Genomic DNA, 23,248 nt, shown 5'->3' on the forward strand with positions numbered 1-23,248 from the left:
CTGCAGTTTATAAGAGGATTAAAAAAATTAGGACACAAACTGAAAAACCTTTAACAAAAAAGTTTAAAAATAGATAAACTTCATCATAATGGAGATTTTTGATATACCTTGAAGTAAAATAAAATTTTTCAGATTCAAAGAGGCGATTCAGTGGTAGTTATGACTCAGAATGCTGTTTAATGACCAGCGAAACCTTAGTTATCAATAAGCTGTCAAGGATTTCAACAGCAGGACTAACATGCATTAAAAGTGGATATCCATGTCACTGACAGTAGATTCCATATTTCCAGCTGTGGGGAGTTCAACAGGCCAGTATTCTCTAGAATTTAGATGGTTAAGGGATGATCTGATTGAAGTCTTCAGGATAATAACAGGAAAAGACAAGATAGATAAAAATGACCTATTTCCACTAGTTGGCAATTCTAGAACTAAAAGGCATAGTCTGAGAATTAGGGCCAGACCATTCACCAGAGATTTAGGAAGCACTTCTATACACAAAGGGTTCTAGGTGTTTGGAAATCTCTTCCACAAATGGCAGTGAACGCTAGATCAGTTGTTAATTTTAAATTGGAGATCATTTTTGTTAAGCAAATATATTAAGGGATATGGAGCAAAGGCAGGAGTTAGACCACTGATCAGCCATGATCTTTCTGAATGATACAGCAGCCTTGAGCAGCTCTTGTCCTTATGTTCCTATCAGAATGACCTCTGAGGATAAACAGGCAAATCAGTGCAGCAGCTTCTACATTTTCATATTTAATTATGCACATGTAAATGCCCAAAGTTGCAGTCATTTTCTTGAGGTCATTATGTTCAGGTGTCTAAACCAAAGCAGCTTGTCCATTTACACAACCAAGCAGTTCTGTTCTATTATTTTAGTTACTAATTTGTTGGATTGCAAATCTACAGACACATGAAATTCAATAGCCTCAACTAATGTATAAACACCTAAATGGTGCAGCAAGTTAGGCCAGTACCCACTATTTGAAATCTATGCTAAAAAAACCAAACAAACTTCAGGACTGGCCCTCAAGTGACCCATTAAACAAAGGATTTGGGCTTTCTAACATTCTGTAAGTTTAAGTTGCTAATACTTACTGCAAATAGGAAAATTAAGAACTGATCCAGGTTTTACAAAATGAAGTTGAGGCCTTGTTCGACTGACAAATAAGTACAGCAAAACGTTCTAATTGTTTTGGATCGTGGGAAGTGAAACATTTACCTTGAATTTGGTTGGGTGGTTGTCTGTGATCGTGTCTTTATCCAGACAGCTCCAGCAGCTCCCCATGGCTTCAGCAGACCAGCTGATCTCTGAATTGAGCAAATTAATATATACAATTGAACTGTGGAGCTCCAATCCAATGTAGAAATTGTATCAATACATAGAGTTAACTGTCAAAGTACTGAGCAGCAGATTTTCTGCTTGAGCTCCACTTTGTTCCGTGTATAATGCTGTTAGTTTTTCCTGTAAATTATAATGTAATTTATTTTTCCAGTTGCGAAAAATGTTTTTCCCAGCAGAGTTTAAGTTCATTTACTGAATAAGCTTTTATACAAAAATTGTTCGCATTTCTATAACTGAGATACAAACAATCCACACAGTCTTCTTCCAATGTCGTTCTGGAAAGAGCCACTAAGAGATGCAGTGGCCCTCAAACTCTCCAGATCAGTTTCTCTTCAGTAGCCTCAAGTCTCCCACATGCTTGCATGGCTTAGAAAAGGTGGAAACTCATAAGTTGTTTCTGTTAGGTGGGGAGACTAGGTCCAGTGGGCACAGCCTTAGAATTAGAGGGGGTTAATTTAGAACAGAAATAAAAGGAGACATTTCTTCAGCCAGAGAGAGTGGTGGGCCTCTGAAATTCATTGCCACAAAGCACAGTGGAGGCCAGGGATGTTAAACATCTTCAAGGCAGAGATTGATAAATTCTTGATCTCGAAAGGAATTAAGGGCTACAGGGAGAGTGCGGGTAAGTGGAGTTGAAATGCCCATCAGCCATGATTGAATGGTGGAGTGGACTTGATGGGACAAATGGCCTTACTTCCACTCCTGCATGTTATGGTCTTATGCTTCATCTCAGTCACTGTTGAACCGACTCATCCATTCACTCCTTCTCCTCTACTAAACACTTCCCACAACTGAGATTGGTTAAAGGAACAGAGACCAGGTGCTTCAAAACTCTACATTATTTTGCATGACTGCTTTAATTCACTTTCGTAAAATAATTTGCACACAATCTTGTCTATCATTCAAATTTTCATTGGTTATGCACAATTCATTAAAATGTAGACCTATTGTCCAACTTTCAGCCTTAAACATTCACTTGATAATTAACCTTTGATGTCACATTTCCAGTCCACACTAACTCTTCCATTCACAGGGCCTCAAAACTTCACAAGTATTCATTTTTCCTCCATCCTAGAAGCTTGTAAAACGCTACCTGGACATCAACGAACCACCAAATCTTTATTACCTCATCTCTCAGTAACAATTTTGAAGAGTATTGCTAAAGAAACTCCGCTGCTGTGGTTCTGTTCGCCGAGCTGGAAGTTTTTGTTGCAAACGTTTCGTCCCCTGGCTAGGCGACATCATCAGTGCTTGGGAGCCTCCTGCGAAACGCTTCTTTGATGTTTCCTCCGGTGTTTATAGTGGTCTGTCCCTGCCACTTCCGGTTGTCAGTTTCAGCTGTCCGCTGTAGTGGTTGGTATATTGGGTCCAGGTCGATGTGTTTGTTGATGGAATTTGTGGATGAATGCCATGCCTCTAGGAATTCCCTGGCTGTTCTCTGTCTGGCTTGCCCTATGATAGTAGTGTTGTCCCAGTCGAATTCATGTTGCTTGTTGTCTGCGTGTGTGGCTACTAAGGATAGCTGGTCGTGTCGTTTCGTGGCTAGTTGATGTTCATGTATGCGGATAGTTAGCTGTCTTCCTGTTTGTCCTATAAAGAAACTCCAGCAGCACTTTATAAAACGTGAAGTTCAACTATATTTGGACAGCCTAAAAGTTGTAACTTAAATGCAAGATCTATGCTTTTGATTTAATAGTGTATAAATGTCTCGGGTCTTAAAATCAAAGCTTACCTGCAGAACAAATATACCTCACGTTTCAAAAAGGATTCTTGTGGTTGAAATGCTTCAAAGAAATACTTTGTTTTTTCAAATGCAGTTTGCATAGTTAAGCGATTATACCCACTAATGTAAGAAACGTTGCTTACCTGTTGCACATAACAAACTTGCACTAAGTGGAGTTACACTAAATACTTTGAGAAATTGTGCAGCATGGAACTTCTTAGTTATTTGGAACCTACTTATACACTAATATACCAGAGCCCAGATTTGAAGTATACTCACATGATAACGCTAGAACTCATCATTAACAAGTTATATCGTATCCTCAGAATGCACAGCCCATTTATTAAACAAAGTACCCTTCTCAGGAGCTTATAAATCAAAAGGCTTACGGTCTCAGTCCAAAACTTGAGCACAGTCTCAAAAGCTCACAATTCAGTACATAATGGGGGAGAACTCCATTATCACTGGGGCCATCACTTGGAGATGACATTATTTGTGAAGACCCTGCCTTTCTACGCGGGTGGATATTAAAGATGCCAAAGTTCAATATGAAGAAAATCATTCAAATTCTCCATTATCCTGAGAATCCAAGCTGTGCCAGCAAAAAGGAAAACAGATTCACACTTTAGGATATTTCTACAGATGTATCAAATGTTGCAAGTCTTTACATAATAACAGGAACATTTCAAAATACAAATTGTCTAAAGTAATACAAGCTATTTTTAAAAAGCTAAAGGAGACCTCAAATTGTTTTTCAGAAAAACATGGTATAGCAAAACAAAAGGCCATATTATCATTCACCCACTTACTTCCGTATACCTCAGCAGGAGCTAGTAAAGATAAATATTGTAGATATATAGATTGTACTGTCTGTTCTTACCTAGCCTTGGCCATTAGTGGGAAAGCTGCCAATTCTCAGTTCCAGATGCCTCTGCTTGGAGTCATGGTAAACAAATTCAAGCCATCATTTAGTATTTGTGTCTTCAACCTAATAGAAAAGTATCAAAGAGATGGTATCAGGCAATAGAATTCTATTCTAACCAAGAATAGTAAACGTGGAGACATTAATCTCAGAACATAAAAATTCTCTCCACTTCCAAAATGCTTACAGTAACAGATCTTCACACATTTTTACCTTTATTATAAATAGTAGTTAGCAGAATGGGCAGTTAAAAGAGCTGTGAACATTTAAAATAGATACCAGTGATCGGACATTGAACTACAGGAATATGACAGCTTCATCCACTGTCCACATACCTTCTAAAGTCACCAGAGAGCCTATAAAAAGCAGTATTTAGTCTCAGTACCCTAGGAGTGTCCCTTCTGTCACTCTGTTATCTTGCTAATCTGTATAACTTATCATATTGAGGATTTATTTAAGCTATAACTCAATCAGGGCAGGGGACTCAAAAGGTTATATTACATCAATTTAGTATATTTTATTTTAAAATTCTTCAGCTTTCATCCATGCAATTCAGTTTATAGATTTTATAAATGACAAAAAGCAACCTCTTCAGGAACATATTTTAAGAAAATGATGCACACAAATGATTTTTTTTTAAACTGAGAAAACTAACAAATGGAATAGGAATAAATGAAAATTACCAGACTCAAAACAAATAAAGATCACTAGTCTACTTATAAAGGTAGATGTCAAATCCTGTGTAGAATTTTGCAATACAGTATTGTGAATACTCACAAAAGAGTTGCCATGGCCCTCTGCAGATTACAGAAATGCAGAACAGTATTGCTGTGACAGCACTTTTAAAAATAAATTCAACAATGCAATATATTCAGAATCCTAGAGAGAGAGAGTTAAGAGCTGTAACATAATCTTATTGCACTGAGGTTTAGAAACAGATCATGCATTTTTTTCTCAATGCATATCGAAGGATGATCGAAAATCCACTCTCACATATTGATCAGCTAACAGTGTGTAGTGTTAGAAGCATCAGTGATGTTAACACCTTCACATGTAGAGCTAATATACTTTGGTAACAATGCACTTGCAAATTTCATTAAACAATCATTTGCTACAGGGAGGTGATTCTAACAGTTTTTAGTGGAGACAGAGGTCTGAATTTAGAATTATTTTGAACAAAAGCCAAGTCATAAAAGAACAAAATCAGTTGACAGCAAAAAATAAAACATTCTAAAGTTGTGTAATCAACATTTTCCTATTATCCTCAATCAAGATTTTACACAACAGATTGAAATCATTCCAGTTTCAACCTGCTTTTGTTTTTTATATATATAGTATTCCTTTGAGAAGATTTGTCATAATTCCAGAGAAGTAAATAGCAAGCTTGTAAATCAGTCACATACGATAATTTGTAGAAGCAGGTTATACCATAGTTAAGACTTTGTCCAAATCACGGTCGTCTTAGGAGGTTTGGCATCAGTCTCGGTCAGAATGATGTGCAGAGTTACCAAGCAAAAACTGCACTTTTCCAGTGGAAACTCGTCAGAGTCCAAGAGCACTGCTCAAACTCATCACCACAGATTAGCTAAAGAATTACACTGGAAACGCAAGAAACAACTTGCTACTTGGCTTCTTGGTCAAGCATGGGAGTGGCACAGGGTTAATACACAAAATACTAAAAAAACTCTAAAATAATAAGAGCAATCAGCTTTGTGGTGCAGTGAGTCGTGGGATGTGGTACTTGCATCAATTTGGAAAAGGAGATCAGAAGGAAAAAGAAGAGACTATGATTTCATTAAACCGCTCTCTAAAATGTCCTTGAGACGGATGCACAGTGGCAATGGCAGGGCCCCAGTGATCAGACACCCACCCTCGCAACCACAGTTAGTATGTGGTCCAGGAAACAAAACAAATGGGGAGAAAAATTTCTGGGGTTAAACAGAAGTATCAGAATTAGATGATGAATGTCTAAAGTATTTAACTCAAGTTCAGCAAATCAATGCAAGACCGTAAATGTTGCCATGCAACCAACTGTGTCGCATAAGCCTCACTAACACCCGTTGAAAAGCAGCAAAATGAAATGTCAAAAACATAAAAGATCTGATCACTTGGTCAAGGATAAAAACTTTAAAACTAATCTGCAGAGAAAGGTGGGGGAGGGGGACAGCATTTGAACCTCCTGCACTCTAGTATTTGTCAGCATGTTGCAGGCATGTACATGAACTACAGAGCAGGGTTCAACAGGACACAATGTATTTCTTGTTTGATGAAATGGAGCCACTAACAATCAAGGAGGATTGTATCCGAGTGCTGACAATAACAGATGTTGATTTTCCAATTTCTACAGTAATTTCAACCGAAAAGCTACATTACTGAAATGCCAGTCCAATGCTTTATTTTGTGTTTCCAAACAGAATATTTTCTATTCTCCATTATTCTTATTGCAAGCGTGTAATAAGAGGAAGGCTGGTAAAATATAAGCAAATGATCACAGCCAGAGATAACGTGGCCATGTACATGTTCATGAATTTAAAAAAATGAAAGAATCCAAGAAATATATTGGTTCTAAACGTGAGAAAACACTGAGTGAAAATGCAATGAGAAATCACTTTAAAGTATCTCTGAACTGAAGTCCTAAACTTCCTCCAAACCATGCAGGGTCTGAAGGGAGCTGCCTCGATAGTTTAGAACTAGGGGACACCATTTAAAGTTGAGGGATCTCCCATTTCAGACTGGGAAAGAGAGTTTTTTTTCTGATCTTAGGGGGTTGTTAGTCCTTTAAACATTCTTCCTAAGATAGTCTTACCAATGCTATCATTGAATATATTCAAGGCAGAGTTAGATTTTTGACTGAAAAGAGAGTCAAGGGTTCTGGAGTGCATACAGAAAAGGAAATTGAGGCCACAAGATATTAACCATGATCTTACTGAATGACGAAGCAGGCTTGAGAACTCAAATGGGTCCACAACTGCGCCTAATTCTGTGTTCATGTGAACTCCCTAACTCTTTGGAATGCAACAGTTCAAGAACACGATTCACCACCACATCCTCAAGGGCAATTAGAATATGCAATAAATGCTGACTTTTACCAGTGATGCCCACATCCCATAAGTGAATAAAAAGACAACATGTAGGTTCAGATGATAGAAAGACACAAAGTTTATTTAAACAATGAAATTTGAACTTGGGAAAACAAAGGGTTGCTGACACGTACTCTAAGCTGTGTGGACATGTAGCATCTCAAAACATTTCTGACATAAAAGTCAAACCCTTTAAGTTACTCTGGTCATACACAGAGGGTATCTATTTAAGTCCACACACCTAAACGGCTCAGCTGCACAGTACACAAAACAAGAATTTAGAGGCCACCATGGCTATTGATCAAAACAATTCTAGCATGGGCGCACACCTAAAAGATAAAACAATCTAGATACTGTGTATAGATATCGCTTGATCTGACTGCTTCTAACAATTTTTTTAAATTTCAGATTAACAGCACTTGCTTTGTTTTTAATTTCCCTCAATGATTGAGAGATTTTGCACAAAAATCTTAATTTTCTCCCACGCTTTAGTAAATTCACCTACTTAAGCCAGAAACACTCATATCAACACCATGTCGGAGGTTCCTTAAAATGTGTCAACGCTTTTCTGTGACAAAACATCATGGAAGCTCTCCAACTTATTTTCTGGGATAAGAAAGATATTTTTAAGGCATGCTGTGACTAAGATTTCAGTTAAATGCAATGATGAAGCGTGTGTATAATTCTGTTTGTGGACCCATGAATTGTGAAAGCACCCCACAGAGCAATTACAGATCGTTACTCTTCCAGATGGGCTGCGCCTCGATAGATGATTTTCAGTTGTATAAAACCAGGGTGAAGTACTGGTGGTTACAGGACTGTCACTGATGCCAGTAATTTGAGGTGATGAATTAAAGCTGTGCTTACACTGCACTATAGGCTTGAGGCCAGTTGCTGTATTCAGTGGTTTGAAGCTGGCAACACCTAACTTTAAAACCTTGGCTACGAAAAACAGACATGCAAGTACATGTGTGTCAAGTTTTGCTCTCAAATGGTAAATCCTAAATGTTTTAAATGTGTGCAGGGGGACCCACATTATCCAATGCATCACTTTTTTTTAAAATCTCTCGCCACAAGTTTTACTTCTTGCTGCCTGACATAAGTGTTGGGACAGAACTTTACTGAAACAATTAGAATTAAAAAATGTGGTGCTGGTACTCCAGCATCTGCAGTCCTCACTTTCTCCTGAAACAATTAGAAAACAATCACTTTGCTTCACAGCAAAGCCGTCACATCTGAGTGACGCAAAAATAACATTAAATCACAATCATTAAGTAGAGACTTTAAATAAACCAATGTGCATGGTTTTCTGACAGGCATTGGTGTCATATACATTAACAGATCTGGTGACAACACTGTACTGCAAGTACTAGCAACTGATTAGATCACAGCTGTTCATAAGATATACATTAAGAACTACACTCATCTAATGAGTGGAAATGAGTACAGAAATTTAAACCAATCCCAGACAGTGGTTCTCCTACCTCTGCAAGATGAGTCAATGTTCCAAGCATAGAGTTTACACTTGCTCAGCAGTGCTTTTGTCTTCATTGATAACCAAAAGGCTGCAAAATCTGCTTAAAGTGACATTTTGTGATAATATGTAATTGCGAAATAACAAAATCATGCTGAAAATATACAATGCTCTCAACACTAGTCACTGAGATACTGAGGCATTCGATCCTTGAAGGTTGTGCAGAAAAGGGACAAAATTACAAAGTAGTTACTAAGTTCCAGCACAGGAGCAGGAGATGTTATTGAGCCGAGTGTATTCCATTACTGTAGATCATGGCTGATCATCTACGGCAATGCCAAATTGTCACACTTTGCCCATATTCTTTAATGTCATTAGTACAGAAATTTCTCAAATGTTGTCTTGAATTAACTCAACATCTGAGGCAGAAAATTCCAATGTTTCACCATCCTTTGAATGAAGAAGTTCTTCATCTCAATCTTACTGGCTTGGCTTTTAATGAGACTGTGTTCCCTGGTTCTAGACCCACAATCAAGGGAAACATCCTTTCCACAACTTGAGAGATTCTAGGATACTGCCTCTCATCTTTCTAAATTCAAGAGAATGCAAGTTCAGTCTCCATCATCTCTCCTCAAGGGACACTTCCACTATTACAGAAATCAGTCTGGTGCATCCCTGCTGTACTCCCTCAATGACAAATCCATCCTTCTTTTAGAAAGAGGATGATAACTGCACAGAATACTTAAAGTGCAATCTCATTAGTGTTCTATACAAGTGAAGCAAGACTTCTGCCTATCAAAAGGGCAGGCAGTTGTGCAGAGGAAGCAAGATTGCCTTGTTAGAAAGAAATGAATTAAAATCGTTATCAAGACGTGATATTGAGTCAGAAGGCATAGAATCTGCGTGGGTAGAATTGTAGGAACCGCAAAAGAATAAAAAAGGGTGTGGTGAGAGTTATGTAGAGGCCTCCTAGCAGTAGTCAGGATGTGGGGAAGAAAATAAGTCAGGAGATGGAAAAGACAATTAAGAACAGCACTATTACAATAATCATGGGGGACTTCAATAGGCAGCGAATTGAAGTCCCTGGGATCGGGGAGTCCAGAACTAGATGGCATAGGTTTAGGGTGAATGGGGAAAGATATAAAAGAGAGACCTAAGGGGCAAATTTTTCACGCAGAGGGTGATACGTGTATGGAATGAGCTGCCAGAGGATGTGGTGGAGGCTGGTACAATTGCAACAGTTAAGAGGCATTCGGATGGGTATATGAATAGGAAGGGTTTGGAGGGATATGGGCAGGGTGCTGGCAGGTGGGACTAGATTGGGTTGGGATATCTGGTCGGACCGAAGGGTCTGTTTCCATGCTGTACATTTCTATGACTCTATGACATACCTCCAATATTACGCAATTTTGTTTTGCTTACAAACCCATGTGGGACTTGATCATTCAAATTCGCAAATTTAAATCACATTGACCTTTATCAACTCTCAGCAATATAATCAAAACTTTTGGGTTGTCAAACTTGATTTCACCTTTTAGTTTGTTCAATCAGATTATTATTTTCTAAACATCCAGTAATCATGGCATGCATAATGAGTATTTTGCCTATGAGGATGCCAGGCCAACAAATCTGTAGTCCCCTCTTTTCTCAATTGGACAAAATGAGTTTTTTCCAATCTGAATTAGAAATCTCATCATTAAGAATCCTGGAAGAGAAAGTGATCACAACATAGAATTGCAAATTCAGCTTGAGGGAGAGTAACTTGAGTCTCAAACCAGTGTTTTTAAATGAAGGTGATGACAAGAGTCTGAAGAGCTGTCCAAAGCAGGCTTGCAAAAGGGGACTAAGGAGCAGTCAGTGGATAAAGCAGAGGCAGATATTTAATCTGATATTTCAAAAACTAATTCCAGTCAAAAAGGAGAATTGAGGAAAACAATGAACTACCCCTGGTTAACAAAAAGATAGTCAAGGAGAATACTTAAACAAAAACTAAGGCATGCAGAGTGGCAAAAACTAGTAGTAGGCAAGAGGAATGGAAATTTGTTTCTTCAGAACCAGCAGCAGACTACTAAAAAAGCCAGGAGAGAGAAAATTGATAATGGAACTAAATTAGCAAGTAATATAAAAACAAACGAGAAATGACCAGTATATAAAACAGAAAGAACAGCTGAAGTATGGGTAGGATCCTTGGACGATCTTAACTGGGGAACTAATGACAGAGAACTTAGCATATGACTTAAACCAATATTCTGCAATCGGTCTTCACTGAGAACACTACAAACATTCCAAGGTAATAGAAAAGTCTTGGAGAACAGGGAAGAGTATAATGTATCCACATTTTCTGACAATACAAAAATAGGTGGGTGAACATGGTGACAACAGAAGGAATCTACACGGGGATACAGATCGTTTGAGTGAGTGGCAAACACTTGGCAGGGAGTTTAATGCAGGGACACCGGAAAGTCTTGTCACAACTGTACAGGGTTTCATGACGCTACACCTGGAATACCACGTATAGTTTTGGTCTTATGTTTTTAAAAGAAAACTCGCATTGGAGGTCATTCAAAAAGAAGATTCTCTTATCCGAAGGCATTGACATTTCAAGGATAGCTAAACAGACCATGCCTTTATTCATTAGGATTTACAAGAATGAGGGGTGATCTTATTGAAACAAGCAAGATTCTGAGGGGGCTTGATAGGGTAGATGTTGAGGAGATATTCCCACTAGCGGGGGGGAATCGTGAACTAGGAGACATAGCTACACAATAAGCAACGCTCATTTAAAAATGAAGATGCATGAGAATTCCCTCTCCCAGAAGGGTGTGAACATCTAGAATTCCCTTTCCTAGAGAGTTGTGGAGGCAAGATTTCTGAAAATATTTAAAGAGGTTCCTTCTTACAAAATTGGATATACTGCAAATGGATTGGGATTCCAAGTTAGGTATGACAACTAAATTATTTGCATTTAAAGTTTATTTAAATGGACAAACTAGGGTGGCACTCTTGTTGTTAAGGACATTAGTGCGTTTTGAGAAGATTTGTAGCTCAGGTTGAGGTTCTGAATGTAGGTTTGCTCGCTGAGCTGGAATGTTCATTCCTGCTTTCTATTTATATGTTTGAGTTTCTTTGGGTTGTTGATGTCATTTCCTATGGTGATGTCATTTCCTTTTTTTTTCTCGGGGGTGGGTAAATGGGATCCAAGTCAATGTGTTTGTTGATAGAGTTCCGGTTGGAATATCCTGCTTCTAGGAATTCTTGTGCATGTCTCTGTTTGGCTTGTCCTAGAATGGATGTGTTATCCCAGTCAAAGTAGTGTTCTTCCTCATCTGTAAGTAAGGATAGTGAGGAAGGGTCATGTTGTTTTGTGGCTAGTTGATGTTCATGTATCCTGGTGGCTAGTTTTCTGCCTGTTTGTCCAATGTAGTGTTTGTAACAGTTCTTGCACGGTATTTTGTAAATGACATTAGTTTTGCTTGTTGTCTGTATAGAGTCTTTCAAGTTCATTAGCTGCTGTTTTAGTGTGTTAGTGGGTTTGTGGGCTACCATGATGCCAAGGGGTCTGACTAGTCTGGCAGTCATTTCCAAGATGTCTTTGATGTAAGGGAGAGTGGCTAGGGTTTCTGGACGGGTTTTGCCTTCTTGTTTGGGTTTGTTGCTGAGAAATCGGCAGACTGTGTTCATTGTGTACCCATTCTTTTGAATACACGGGATAACATATAAATGTTAAAGGACATTTCAAGTTGTTTTTAAATTGCTGTTCTAAGAGCTAGACTTGCAGGCAGGCTTTCCAGGTTTTATTATTAGCATCAGCTATTGGAAGAAACTCTGCACAAAATGAGCTCAAATACAGCAGGTACACTTGCAGGAATGCAATACTTTTTTTAAAAAAAACTTTTAACTTGAACATCACTAAAGAAAACCAGTCAGACACAAATTAGGCAATTAAATCAAATAACAACTTGGAATTACTGATATTTGCACAAATCACAGGAACTACTTTTATGAGCCTAACAGTAATTTTAATAGTTCTAATAGTTTTAATAGTAAGTTTAATAGATACAAGTGTATCTTTGTTATTGTTGCATTCAATTACTGGCATCACACAATCCCATTAGAGAGGTCTGCTCCCATACCGAGTGGGTGGTCATTATATGTTATTATCCTAAAGCTCTCGGTGGATTCAGTGCAAATTTCTTAACAGTCTTATTTTTCCTACTTTCCTATGGGGAATGTTTTTGAATCCATAGACATTATACTTGTTATTAGATGTTCACCACGAAAGGTATAAGTTTTTTAATCTGCAGTGAACATCAGTATATCAGAAGATTGCCTTACATTTCTAGTATGACAAGGTTAATCAATCCATTTTGTGGATTAATTTTTCTTACAGAAAGATTTCAATAACTTGTGTGTATACTGAATGTGAAGAGGGCACAGGTTAGCTTTTTATTCAATGGGTTACATTTAATCTGATGATGGGCTCAAGATAACACTGGTGCACTTTAATAGTTCAGCTAAGGTAAATAAATAGACACCAAAAATAAAGAGAAACTAATAAAACAGCTCACAAGCATAATAAAGAAACATTCCTCACCATTCTTTCAGAATATTACATTAAAAATTGAATCCCAGGATTTACACACATTGCATAATGATGCACATTGTACTTAAACATCTATTATAAATTGCAGGGCATTCACACATAGTGGTATTGCTATGAAGGGAAGATTTGTTTCAACATGTCAGGACAGGTCAAGAATTCATTTCATCAATCCATTGGTGAAACCAAATACAGCAAATAAAAAAAACAAGACTCTGGAGCAGAGCACTATTTTAAGTAATAAGAAGCTGAGTAGGTCAGGAGGAGACTAAGTAGAAAAAAAACGATAGGACATTAGTCACTAAAGTGACATCAAGGCATGTTAGAAAAAAAACCCGAAGCTAAAGACACTTTCTACTTGCATGACGTGTTCACAACAACCGAGGAATGAATAGCACAAACAGAAGATCAAAAGATTTGCTCCAACAGCCATTATAGAGACACACTTGCAAAGTGACCAGAGTTGGGAACAAAATACTCTAGAATATTTAACTTTTAGATGAAATGGGCAAAATGGAAAAGCAACAGTAGCCTTGAAACAAAGAATGGGATACAGTCAGCAGAAAGGAGCTTGGCTCAGAAAATCAAGTAGTCAAATCAATTTGGGTAAAGCTAAGAATAAAACAAAGGACAGGAAACATTGGTTAGTGTTGTTTATAGGCCCCCAACAGTAGCTGTGGTGTAGGGGAAAAGAGTATAAATTGAGAAATCAAAGGTACCTACATTAACAGTAATACAGCAGGCATGGAGGAACTTCCATCTTCGCCTGCCTCAGCAAATCAAATTTTTAGAAATAGTGTAGAGGACAAGTTCATATAATAAAAACAGGGGATCAACAACTGAGCAGACCATTTTGGATTTATAATCATCCAATACATCAGAGTTAATTAATAATATCAGAAAATGATCTTTAGGAAAGACTATATTATGACAGAATTTCATAGTAAACTTGAAAGCAATTTAGCTAAGTTCAAAACTAGGATCTTAAATCTAACTAAAGCAAATCACAGAGGTACGATGGGGAAGGGTGCATGCTGCATTCAGAAATGAAGTGCAGCAAGGAGGAAGAGAAAGGTCCAGTGCTATACAAACGGTTAGGACAATGTGGCAACAAGTATGGACCTGATAACATACCTTTAAAATGAGGTTTTAAAAGATCTAGTTATTGAGATAGTGAATAAATTAGTTTTGATCTTCTTTAACAATAAATTCTTTAGCACCCAAAAATAAGACAGCAAATATATCCCCACTATTTTAATAAAATGAGGGAAGAAAATGCAGGCCTTCAGCTAGTTAAACTATCAATAGTAGGCAGAGAAATACTGGAATCTATTATTGAAGTGATAATAACAGAACACCTAGAACAGGTTGTAATAAGGTTAAGCACAGTCTATACTGACTTACCAAAAAGAATCTGTGTTTGACAGATCTGTTGAATTTCAGTCTATTTGAATATGCAGCTGGCAAAATGAAAAAGGGCAAAAACTATTGGATGGACTGCATTTGGATTTTCAGTAAGTATTCAATAGGATACCAGGAGATTATTACTCAACATTGGGAGCCATGGAACTTAACATATTAGCAAGGTCTGAGAATTGGTTAATGGACAGAATGTTGGAACATTTTCAGATTGACAGGCTTTAACTATGGATCAAAACTTAGGTAATCTATATTGACAAACTTGATACAGGAGTTGAGTGTAACACATTTAAGTTTGCTAACAATAAGATGGATAAGAAAGTAATGAAGAGAATAAAAAAAGATGAGATGTAAAGAAGATATAAACAGTTTTGGGTTAGAAGATGGGAAACATAGCAGATGAATACCACATGACAAAATATTGTCCATTTTAATAGGGAAAGCTCAAATTCAGAGGAACTTAGGAGACTTTGTACATGAATCATAGAAATTTAACATGCAGATGCATCAAGCAATAAGACAACAAATGAAATGTTAGCACTTGTTACAAAGGATTCGAAATATTAAAGTACAGAAGTCTTGACTTGAAGTATTGGTGATTTACACCTGGTATAGTGTAGAGTTTTTATCCCCTCATCTACTGTGTCCATTGCTCTCGATGTGATCTCCTCTACATTAGGGAGGCAGGATGTCAACTCGTGGAACTTTTCTGGGACACATGCACCAAACAACCCCATCACCCTGTGGCCGACTGCTTCAACTCCCCCTCCAACTCCATTAAGGACATGCAAGTCCTCTGCCTCCTCTCCTGCCAAATTCAAGCCACCCAATGATTGGAGGAAGAACACCTCATCTTCTGCCTTGGGACACTTCAACCACACAGCATCAACATCAAATTCTCTAATTTCCTAATCTCCCCTCCGCCAACCTCATCCCAGATCCAACCCTCCAACTCGACACTGCTTTCTTGAACTGTCCTATCTGTCCATCTTCCTTCCCACCTTCCCGCTCCACCTTCCCCTCCCTCCTATCACTTCCACAACCCCCCCCACCTGCATCTACCTATCACCTTCCCATCTACCTTTCCCACACCCCCACCCTCCTATTTATCTCTCAGGCCCCTTCTCCCTCCCCCATCTCCAACATCCCTGATGAAGGGTTTATGCCTGAAATGTCGGCTCTCCTACTCAGATATTGCCTGACTTGCTGTGCTTTTCCAGCGCTACACTTTTCAACTCTGATCTCCAGCATCTGCAGTCCTCACTTTCACCTTTGGTTCTCTTATCCAAGGACGGGCACACTTGTTTTGCACTCCCTCAAAGCAAGTCCACAAGACAGGTTCATGCTAGGAAAGTACTTGTTAATGAGATTTCCAGGAGTCTGGAACAAGGAAAATTAATCTAATTCAAAGATATAAAATTTTTAAGGGACTTGATAGCTAAATATTGATAAAATGAGTTTTCCTCATTTGGGGAAGCTATTATATGGCTTATAGCCTTAGGATAGGGCCATTTGGAACAATAAGGAGAAATTTCTTCACTCAAAACAGCTGTGAGTCTCTGGAATTCTCCACCCTGGACAGCTGTATTGTATATTTGGTTGTTGAGTACACTCAAAACAAAGCTTAATAGATTAAAGAGTATTAGGTGCCTGGAGATGGTGGAAGGGGTAAAATTGAGGTATAAGATCAGACATTGTCTTGTTGAACACAAAAATATGAAATGGCCTCTCCCAACCCCTTTTTTTTATATTAAAAAAAAATCACTATGTTCAAAGGGCATTAAAATTAAATTTATTTTGGTCTTAATGTGTATAAATTACATTTTAGGAAAGCGGATGACAATAAATATATTCCAGAACTGGAGGTATACCAGAGCTGTAGTAGTAAAGGGTACAGAGCAGACTCTCAATAAATGACACCAAAAGCTCTTTTTTTTTAGATTACATTACAGTGTGGAAACAGGCCCTTCGGCCCAACAAGTCCACACCGACCCGCCGAAGTGCAACCACCCATACCCCTACACTTACCCTTTCACCTAACACTACGGGCAATTTAGCATGGCCAACTCACCTGACCTGCACATTTTTGGACTGTGGGAGGAAACCGGAGCACCTGGAGGAAACCCACGCAGACACGAGGAGAACGTGCAAACTCCATACAGTCAGTCGCCTGAGGCGGGAATTGAACCCGGGTCTCAGGCGCTGTGAGGCAGCAGTGCTGACCACTGTGCCACCATGCCGCCCACTCTCTTTCAGCTCTCTGATGGAACAGTTTGGGAAAAACTACTCCCACTGGTCAGTGATTGCTATGGAAATGAACTTTGTAGCCCATTACAGCCCTATTGCAACTTAATCCTCCTCTTTAACATAAAGTTATTTTGAAACTCTCCAATATTACCATTCTAACTCGATGATCACAACTATATTCCAAACAAATATTCTGGAAAGTCCCAGAAACTGTGAAAATGGATAATGAAACATTCTTGTTTAAGAAGCAAGAGAGGTAGACAGGAAATTATAGGCTGGTCAGCCTGACCGTGGTTGTTCAGAATCCATTATTAAGGATGAGATTTCAGAATACTTGAAAGTGCATGCCAAAATAGAGGTGAGCCAGCACTGCTTTCTCATAGGGAGGTCAGGCCTGACAAATCCATTAGCATTCTTTGAGCTGGTAACAAGTAAATTAGTCAAAGGACAGCCAGTGGACGTAATCTATTTGGATTAACAGAAGGTCTTTGATAAGGTGCCACACAGGAGGCTGCTAAATAGACAAGAGCCCTTAGTGTTAGGCATGAGGTACTGGCATGAGTTGACTGACTGCCAGGAGGCAGAGAAGAGACAGAAAGGAGTCTTTTTCAGGATTGCAGCTCAGTGAAGTTCTGCAGGGGTCAGCGTTGGGACCGCGACTATTCATGTTATACATTAACGATCTGATGAAGGAATGAGCATTGTTGCTACATTTGAAAATTATATAAAAGGGTGGAGAGACAGATAGTGTTGAGTAAGTGGGGAAGCTGAAGAAAGACTTGGACAGGGTTGGATAGTGGGTAAGAAGTGGCAGATGGAATACAAATCTGGGAAAGTGTGAGGTTATGTAATTCGATAGGAAGAATCGGAGCATATACATTTTCTGAAACAGGAAAGGCTCCGGCAATCTGAAGCAAAAGGGATTTGGGGATGCCAGTTCAGAATTTTCTTAAGGGTTAATATGTAAATTCAGTTGGCATTTAAGGAGGTAAAAATTTTAGCATTCATTTCAGGGGCTAGAATACAAAATCACAAGCTGAATAAGACTCTGGTCAGACCACATTTAGAATATTGAGAGCAGTTTTGGGCCCTATATCTAAGTAAAGACCATACTGGCCATGGAGGGCATTCAGAGGAGGTTTACTAGAACAATCCCAGGGATGAATGGCTAGTCATGTGAGGAGCGATTGAGGACAATGGGTTGGTACTCAATGGAGTTTAGAAGAATGACAGGGGATCACATTGAAACTTACAAAATAACCGTGAGGTCTGGATAGAGTGAAGTAAGTATTTCCACTAATAGGAGAGATGAGGACACAAGGGCACAGTCTCCAAGCAAGGGCCAACCCTCCTGACCTGAGACATGGAGGAATTTCTTCAGCCAGAGATTGATAAATCTGTGGATCTTTGTCACAGAAGGCTGTGGAGGCCAAGTCATTGAGTGTATGTATAAGACAGAGATAGCTAGGTTCTTGATTAGTAAAGGGATCAAAAATTGCAGGAAGACAACAGGATCAGCTATGATCGAACAGTGGAACTAGACTCAATGGGCTAACTGGTCCTACAGTTTATGAGCTAATACTTGCCTGGCACAGTGGTAAATTTCATTCAATACTTAACAATCACTTTTCGCTTCCAAAACAAAAGTTCAATGTGCATCTATGATTTGGAGATGCCGGTGTTGGACTGAGGTGGACAAAGTTAAAAATCACACAACACCAGGTTATAGTCCAACAGGTTTAATTGGAAGCACTAGCTTTTGGAACGCCGCTCCTTCATCAGGTGGTTAAAGATAGGCACTCTGAAAGCTAGTGCTTCCAATTAAACCTGTTGGACTATTACCTGGTGTTGTGTGATTTTTAACAATGTGCATCTACACTGCAATGGAAAGTACTGAGCCATTCTGGCCAGATCGGCCGCACCATAACAATTAATCTCAAAAAGTATTATTTAGGGCAGTACAATTAGTTTCCATTCCCACTTTAGAGAAGGAATAGGGTAAACCATCCAGTGCTTGCATTTGCAATTTCAAGCCAGTTAAGTTCTCTAAATATGCGTTTGCAAGCACTGCATCAACACAGGGTCAGGTTCAGCTTTGATCTCGCCCGTCTCCACAAAATGCAACTGCTTTCTGACACCACATCCAGACTCTCAGTTGAAAAATGGGACCAGCCACCTTAAAATACTGTGCTTTGATATTATGGTGCGATATGCATTATTATTTCAGGATCAACTCTACAGAAGTAGTAATATTGTGGAAATCAGGTTTCATTGCTGGCTTGTGTTTCAGAACTTACTTCTAACCAAAGAAAGCAGCATGTGTGAATCTTTTGTGATAAGCAATTATTACTGCAGAAAGTCCAAAATTTTTAAAAAGTGAATGAAAGCGCTGAATATCAAAGCCTATCTTCTAAATGTAGTCAATTAAATAAACATGAAATGGTGCAGAGATCCAAGGTAGACTCTGTAGAGACACCGAGCTGCAGTGGAGTAGTAAATGTGACCTGAAATACAAGAATAACATCAAGTTGATGCTGACAAAACTATTGGTTTATAATGAAAACAAAAGAACTGTGGATGCTGAAAATCTGAAGCAAAGTGCTGAAGAAACACTGGGGGTGTGGCAGCATCCGTAGACAGAAAAGCACACTTAACATTTAGAATCCAGTGACCCTTTGCCAGAACTGAAAATAGCATTACTTACATAGATAAAGGTAGTGTGGGGAGATGGGAGAGGAAGAGAACATCCCTAGGTGGTGAGAGGAATTTATTTGCATTGGAATAATTTTATGAGTAGCCAGAGTCAATATGGAAGAACATGAGCTTGTTTTTGATTAGAAGAATTAAATTTGCTAGAGAGACAAGGTCAAACTCTGAAGACTTGGAAGTGAGAAAGAGTTAAATAAGACCTATAGATGCCTTAGTAAAAGGTACTGTAATGTGATGTTGGGATGGATGGGATTGTACCTTCATGCTGCTTCAAAATCCTCCAAATTATGTTATATGTAACTAGCTTGGTTTGTTCTAGCTTATCTTCATTTCTTTTGGCACAATAAGCATCTACTTTATTATTAAAACCATCTGCAGCATTTCATGCATGTGTTTCAGAAAAAGAAAACAAAACATTATCAAGTCAGATTTCAGTTTGGTATCCAATTGGTCCAGTAATAACATCAGCCCAGATCATAACACAAGGATGCTTGGAAACATGATAGCAATTTATTTTTGCTGACTGGCATTCATAACCACAGCAACCTGCACGTATGGTGGCTCAACAACAGATGCCATTACCAAAAACAACAACCCACATTTGGCAAGTTCACGTATGGCACTTGCAGCAGGACATCTCTCAAGGACTGAAACTTTCAGCCACCAGAAGTGACTTTGACATCTCATCTGAAGACACTCCATCTGAAACACGGTGTTTGCTGCAGATCAATCATCTTTCATAGATGACAGGTTGTTGCTAAAATCAGTTCAATCACTGATTGCTTCTAAAAAAAGAAAAGGTGGCATGGACTAACACACTAACCACTCACTTCTGGGATCAGAGTCTTATTCAATCCAGACAGAAGCCATTTTAGAGTTCTCTTGTACTAACTGTAATAGAGATCTCAGCTTTATTCCAAATAGTTTTATTCCAGCTCGACAGGATAAATTTTGATACTATTCTGCATTAAAATGTCAATTTTATTCAGAGACCAGTACAGATGGCAGAAAAATTCACATTGGTGCAATATAGCACAGAACTGAGAGCTGAACGCACATTATTCAAGCACATCAACTCTGTTGTGCTTGTGTGGTATTAATAAGTGAACAACTAGAACAGAAAAATTTTCCTTTATCCATTGCGATTGCCTGTTGCCTTGCCGAATCAATTCGCCATTACAAAAAGAAAACCTGTATCCCCACTCCCATCCACCCCAAAAAATACAATGAGAGTAATTGAAGCATGCAAATCATAAGATGTCAAAAAAAATTCTTCCATGATTTCACGTGGGACAGCAGTGGAAATGGCATAGTTAGCTTCAACAATGTGTTTTGAAATAATTACGGCCATTATTCCAGTTGAAACCATGGAAGGAGGAATTGTACCTGACACCTTATAACCTGCATGCTTTGATTACTCAAAGCTGTTAGGGGTGAATGGAGACTCCTACTGAAAGTTTGTGGGTGGACATGACATGCCTGAGTAACAATGCCTCTGCAGTCTAAAACTAGTAGAGGTAGACAATCCTTTATCAAAAATCCTGAAATCTGAAGACTTTTTTGTGAAGTTTTTTTCTAATTAACAAGGTTGTTTGGCATGCAAATAGTTAACCCAACTCCACACCTACTTGAGACAAGTCACTCAGATGCAGCGTGGGGGGTGTGATCCAGCACTGACAGGCATCAATTCTGTCTCAGGGCCCGTAGTACTCTTGCTGTTCGTTAAGATATTTTAAAATTTCACCATCAAACTGTCACATATTCCGAAATCCAGCTATTTCTGAGGGTTTCGGATAAAGGATTATGTACCTGTACTAATAAAAGTTTAAAGTTTCAATTCTGCTCAGAGGCAACTTAATTGGGAACATAAAAGAAGGCAGATAAAATGCAGAAGACTAAACATTGTAAAAGAATTGTCAATCTTCGAGTTGCAGATCATTTAATATAAATGGTTACTGTAAATACCACTGCATTAACTATACCCAGAAAACAAGAAAGCAGATAGGGCACAGATAGAGTGGATAGTCGGAGTCTTTTTTCCTGGGTGGAAATGTCAAATATCAGGGAGCATAGGTCTAAGGCGAGAGATGAAAAATCTTTAAGGGAGTTTTAGGTGCAATAGTCAGGGGTAAATATAGAGTAATGGGAATGGGTTTGGGTGGGTTATTCTTTGGAGGGTCGGTGTGGACTTGTTGGGCTGAATGGCCTGTATTCATACTGTAGGGAATCTAAACTAATCTAAGGCAACATTTGACTGAACACGGCATCAAGAACCTGAGCAAGACTGGAATCAAAGGATGGAGTAGGGGAAACTCTCCAGTGATTGGAGAAGTCATATTTAGCCACAGAAGGGTGATAATTCTGGTTATTGGTAATCAAACATTTCACAACATCACTGCAGGAGTTCCTCAGGGTAGTGGTCCATTCATTACCACCCATCTCCCCCCAATGCAACAGTTCAAGGTGGCAACTCACCATCATCTTTTCAAGTGTAATTAGTAATGGGCAATGCTTGTTGGTCTAGCCAGCGTGAGATTAAAAAGAAAAATCTGCGTATTCACTGATCCCAACAGCCTGTATTTTGTTAAAGCACATTGTCTTCCTCCCTGTGACATTTCAAGTTTTGTCAACTACAAATTATAAAAGTGTCCTGTGTGCCCAACGTACAACAAAATATGGCATCATAATAAAGTATATTACAAATAGTAGGTTTTTTTTAAATCTTACCTATGCATCATGTAAAGCTGCGCTCAAACATTTCAACTAAACTTCAAAACACAAAACTCAAAACTTGAATGGTATGCATGTTTCAATGTCTGTGACAGAATTTGCCTCACTTTACATGATAACAGCAAAACTGTGATTTTACTATGGATATGTAATAGAGAGTCTATTTTCAGAATTCATGGAAGAATTTACACAAAATGACTATGAGAATGAAGTTACGTACAATTCAACCATAGAATAGAATCCCAGAAGTGTGAAAACAGGCCACTTGGTTCAACAAGTCCACACTGACCCTCCGAAGAGTATCCCACCCAGACCCATTCCCCTACCATACCAGATTACATTTCCCCTGACTAATGCACCTAACCTACACACCCCTGAATGCTATAAGCAATTAGCATGGTCAATCCACTTAACCTGCACATCTTTGGACTGTGGGAGGAAACCAGAGCATCCAGGAGGAAACCCACGCATACATGAGGAGAAAATGCAAACCCCACAGACAGACAGTCACCCAACACTAGAATTGAACCCAGGTCCCTGGCGCTGAGGCTGTAGTGCTAACCACTGAGCCACCATTGCATTAAGCTTCCCAACATGCATCTTAGATTCTGAGTCTAAGAAGGAAGCACTGAAAACATGGTCAAGGAGGTCAGCATTTAGAATTAAAATAGAAGAAAGGTGGAGAGGTTAAAGGAGAAAGTTCTAGCTTTAGGGCTAGACAAGTGGAGATCTGCCTGGAATTAACTGTCTTAGGTACAGTGTCCTAAATTCATTTAAGTCTTAGTATGCAGGGATCCATGTTTGATTCCAACCTCAGGCAACTGTCTGTGTTAGGTTTGCACATTCTCCCTGTATCTGCATAGGTTTCTGCAGGGTGCTCCAGTTTCTTCCCACAATCCAAAGACATGCAGGTTAGGTGAATTGGCCACGCTAAAATTTTCCACAGTGTTCAGGGATGTGTGGTTTAGGTGCATTAGTCAGGACTAAATATAGGGTGAT

General features: G+C 38.8%; 1 protein-coding gene across 1 annotated transcript in view; it reads right to left on the reverse strand.

The window, feature by feature from the left end:
- Nucleotides 1-23,248, reverse strand: part of LOC122563106 (fibroblast growth factor receptor substrate 2-like) — a 79,151-nt gene that overhangs the window by 16,244 nt on the left and 39,659 nt on the right. Inside the window, exons 2-3 of the mRNA XM_043716535.2 lie at nt 3,949-4,056; nt 1,223-1,311 (exon numbers count right to left, since the gene is read on the reverse strand). Of these exons, the coding sequence (XP_043572470.1) occupies nt 1,223-1,288 (66 nt within the window). The 5' untranslated portion in view covers nt 1,289-1,311; nt 3,949-4,056. The remainder of the gene's footprint in view (nt 1-1,222; nt 1,312-3,948; nt 4,057-23,248) is intronic.

This window comes from Chiloscyllium plagiosum, unplaced genomic scaffold (genome assembly GCF_037043375.1).
Source record: "Chiloscyllium plagiosum isolate Xiang-an unplaced genomic scaffold, Cpla_swu_hap1 HiC_scaffold_26, whole genome shotgun sequence".
NCBI lineage: Eukaryota > Metazoa > Chordata > Chondrichthyes > Orectolobiformes > Hemiscylliidae > Chiloscyllium > Chiloscyllium plagiosum.